At 30.7% G+C, this 4,087-nt stretch overlaps 1 protein-coding gene across 2 annotated transcripts; it reads right to left on the bottom strand.

Moving 5' to 3' along the window:
* Window positions 1–588: 588 nt before the first annotated feature.
* Window positions 589–1,611, bottom strand: LOC149183723 (uncharacterized). 2 transcript variants are annotated; one of them, XM_089418790.1, is made up of 2 exons: window positions 901–1,611; window positions 589–787 (listed from the first exon to the last, which is right to left on the bottom strand). In XM_089418790.1, exons 1-2 carry the CDS (start codon window positions 1,606–1,608, stop codon window positions 719–721), a joined length of 777 nt encoding a protein of 258 aa, XP_089274916.1. In that variant the 5' UTR covers window positions 1,609–1,611; the 3' UTR covers window positions 589–718. The 2 variants fall into 2 exon arrangements, with proteins under 2 accessions (XP_089274916.1, XP_089274915.1); XM_089418789.1 differs by having other exon boundaries at window positions 589–767.
* Between the last annotated feature and the right edge of the window lie 2,476 nt (window positions 1,612–4,087).

Below are 4,087 nucleotides of genomic sequence, written 5' to 3'. Positions count from 1 at the left end.
ATTTCCTATAATCTAATACTTCTGGTTATCTATCTCTAATTCATCAATTTTCCTATAATCTAATACTTCTTGCTATCTATCTCTAATTCATCACTTGTTTATTATTTTAAATATCTTTAATATCTTATTATTATTTTAAATATCTTTAATATCTTATTATTTTAAATATCTTTAATATCTTATTATTTTAAATATTGTTTTAATAATTCTTAAAATAATCAAATACTTCTAACTATCTCACTAAAATTATCAAATACTTTAAAAACAATCAAATATATCAAATAGTCCGAAAAACAATCTTGATACTTAGAAAAATAATTAAACAATAAAACAATCTTTCATACCTCGATAAAGAAATAAGCATACATCAATGGTGTTAATTCTTCCATTTCAATTATATCAGAATGATTTGTGCTCCTCAAGTGCAAATATAATGAGATATACCGGCGAGGTTAAATAAAAGGTATAATTTGATAACAAACATACAAATATATTTTGTGAAATCCTTGTACTCAAAATGTGACATTGAAAAATCCTTGCACTCAAAATGTGACATTGAGATCAATCCTATTATTTAGAACCCACATGTCAATGTTCAACTATTTGACCAATTTTATTAATAAATATAATAAAAGTACATACATTAGAAATTATATAACGACAACGCCCTTTGGTAAGGAGTGGTGAACAACTCAAGTTGCACTGTGTTCATCTCTCTTTAAAATTTCTCTTTCTTTTCTTTGCCAAAATTCCAATAGCTTGTGAAACTGTTGCATGCAAAAACAAACTGTTACACCACAAAATACCTTAGTTCTCATCATGTATATATACAAATTTTTTATATATATATATATATATATATATATATAAGTTAGAGGAAGGGTTTATATTAGGGATCACCTGTGTGGGTGGCCTGTCTTCAGCAAACTCATCGAGAAGTCGACGTGCTTCAGTCGCAGAGACACCAACATGTCTCAACGCTTCTAACTCCCTCAAATAGTCTCTCCTCCAATAGTTATTAGAAGAGCCCCACCGAGGATCCAAACGGCCATTAATGCAATTTACACGCAGAAATTTCATGGCTACTTCATCACAGCTGGAGAATACCTCCTCCTCTCCTAACTGGCAGACCCCATTTCCATGAATATGAACAGGCTGAATTAATCGTTGCTTAGAATTAGAATCTCCGAACTGCACACTATATACCTCTTTATGTCTCTGCTCTCCAATATTCTCAGGGTTGTATGAAGTCCCCACAACAGGATTTACTATATTAATTTCATGAGATGTTTTCTCAACAAAGCTTGGATACAAATAACTCTCATATTCATTGTGTTTACAAACCGTTCCAATCCTGTATTTGCAAGAAGCCTCAAAATTTTCATCCCCTACTTCGTTTATATCTTGAATGGAACCATGTCCCTCCGAGTGTTCCAACTCAACTGTTGATTCCTCCTCTTCAAATGATATTCCTTCCTCGCTTCCTGCAACATGATGTCTGTCACCACTACTAGACCTTTCTTGGTTCTCTAGTTGGCCATTGAAGCCTGAGATTTTACAAAAGAAATGAAGGAGAACCCAAGCAATGAAGCCCAACAATGGCTTCATAACTGCGGGCAGGCCTGGAATTTCAAATTCCCTTTGCCTGTCAAATGAAAATTTGTTGACGTTTTTACATTTTTCATGCCCTTCATTTTACGTTCTACTCAAATTTATGAATGTCAACCTCCCTTAATCTACAAGCTTTTTTTCAACTACTTTTACATCTAAACTTTCATTAATCTCCTTTCAAAAATGGTGCATTGTTTTTTCCTGTTTCGAGATATTATTCATCACCATAATATTGGATTTATATTTTACTCAAAATGAGAGGATTATGATTTCGTTGATGCTTAATAATTGGATCAAGGATGGGAAGCTAATCCCTATCCACCATGTATAACTTAGTACACTTTCCTATTCTCTTTGGGAAAAGATGGCCATCAGACTCCATCTTAAAATTACATTTATGTGACACAAGAAGACTCCCATCTTCTCCCATCTTAACAAAGTCCTTGCCAAATTCTACATGCTAGATAGCAATTATTGGGAAATTGTGCATTTTGATAGTTCATAATTGAAAAGGTGTAATATATGAGGAAAAAAATCTAAAAGATGGGTGCAAAATTTAAAGTGGAATGAATTAAAGTTCAACAACCAACACTCTATAAAATTGAGATAGTCAAAATAATAACTCCTCTTTTACAAAAAAAAATAAATATAACGACTTAGGAATAAAACACTCATTTATCTCATACTACATGAAATCATTCACACCCTAATAGAGATTATAACTTACTCCTTTATAATATTGTTACGTACACTTTCTCACATAACCAAATTCTAGCAACAAATTTTTTTTATCGTATCCAAAAGGGAAAAATTTCTATGCACAACAACAATTATCTTAGTTCATTGTTGGACAAATGAAGAGCTGAATATGGGAATAACCTTTTTTACAACCTTTTTTACGGCTCTCCCAATGAAATTCTTAACCTGCTCCCATTTTAATAAAACATTATATTTTTATTAAAAATTATATTATTAATTAAAATAGATAAAATCAATCTCACTAAATTAAAAGAAACGAAATAAATATTTGAAATTTCTTTTATATTTCTTATAATTTTTTATTAAAATTTAAATAATTGATAGTTTAAAAATGAATGAAATTTTTATTTATTTATTTTCCAAACTGTGATTAATCAATATCACAAATTTTTTTCATTGAAATATGTTATTATCACTGCAATCTAATATTTAAACTATGAATATATAATATTCTTAGAGTCTATTTCAATGTATTCATTTCAAAGTTTTTGCATTAAGGATTCTAAACCTACTATTTCTCTAATAAGACAAACATCTATTAGGTTAGAAAGTTCTTATTGGAATCATTATGTTCATTGAGATTCTGACAAAGTTAACCATGACCGTCTACTAAGCAGGCCATTGATTATATTTTCATTGTCATCCATTCCATTCCTTGTTATACCTTTACTGGAGTATAATAATGATTTGGAAAGGTTGGCAGAATTTTCTTCCGCTCGAAAGTCATTTTATATTGAACGATTTTACAAAGGTTTTCTAGATTTGAAAAAAATATGTAGTTGAATGGAAAACAAAAATTGGTTTACTGAAACTGGATCCTCGCTAAAGTAGCTAACCTGTGTATTCAATGGTTGTTGTTATGTGAGAAAAGCTAATACACTATAAAAAAAAACCAATTATAATCCCCTCCTATGAAAGAGTTGGCAAATTTTTCATGGCTGGGAGTGCGTCAACTAGAAAAGCAAAATAATAATTGCAATCACTATTATGAACATGGAAATCCATCAAAAAAGAGTTCACGATGCAGGTTGTTCTTACGTTTAAGATACTCTCTTAGAAAGGCTACAACAAATCAAAAATAAACATAAACTATTATTATTTTACCTTATATAATATCAAGAAAACCAGGTAGAATCCACTTTTGTGATTGTAATTAAAGAAAGTTATTAATTTACATGGTTTACATTTCTTTGCTCAATACAAGTTTCTCTAATTTTTATATTGTTTTTATATTGATTTCATGCTCACAACATTACATTATATAAAAAGATAAAACTATACTAAATACAATTACTGCAACCTAAAGAGGTGTGGATCACTTTGTGGCAAGCAGCAATATTGTAGGGATCCTTTCAATTAGTTGACAACAAAGTAATTAACAAAGTGGACCTTTTAACAAACTCTAGACTTAAAAAAAATCACCCATAGTTTTATAGACGAGGCTGAGAAGCATTGGATGAGAGAAACCTATTCTCTCAAAACCACCCAAATGTTTTAAGCGGTGTTCCTATACATCCCTGCTATTCATAGAAAATGGGCATGATTTCGTTGAAGAGTTCACTAGGGTTAAGGGTCCGGACATAAATCTTTCACTCAGCACTACCTCAAAGTATTACATTGTCTCATAGTACTGAAGCATTTTGCGAGGTTATGGGTTGTTGTAGAGATGTGATTGCATTGCTATGTTATATATTTCTCCTCAAACAGGATTATGGTG

The sequence above is a fragment of the Pinus tabuliformis genome, chromosome 3_2 (genome assembly GCF_031772625.1).
Source record: "Pinus tabuliformis cultivar Carrire ecotype Pingquan chromosome 3_2, CPIR1, whole genome shotgun sequence".
Lineage (NCBI taxonomy): Eukaryota > Viridiplantae > Streptophyta > Pinopsida > Pinales > Pinaceae > Pinus > Pinus tabuliformis.
Note: the sequence above shows the minus strand (reverse complement) of the source record. Positions and strands in the feature narration are given on the sequence as shown.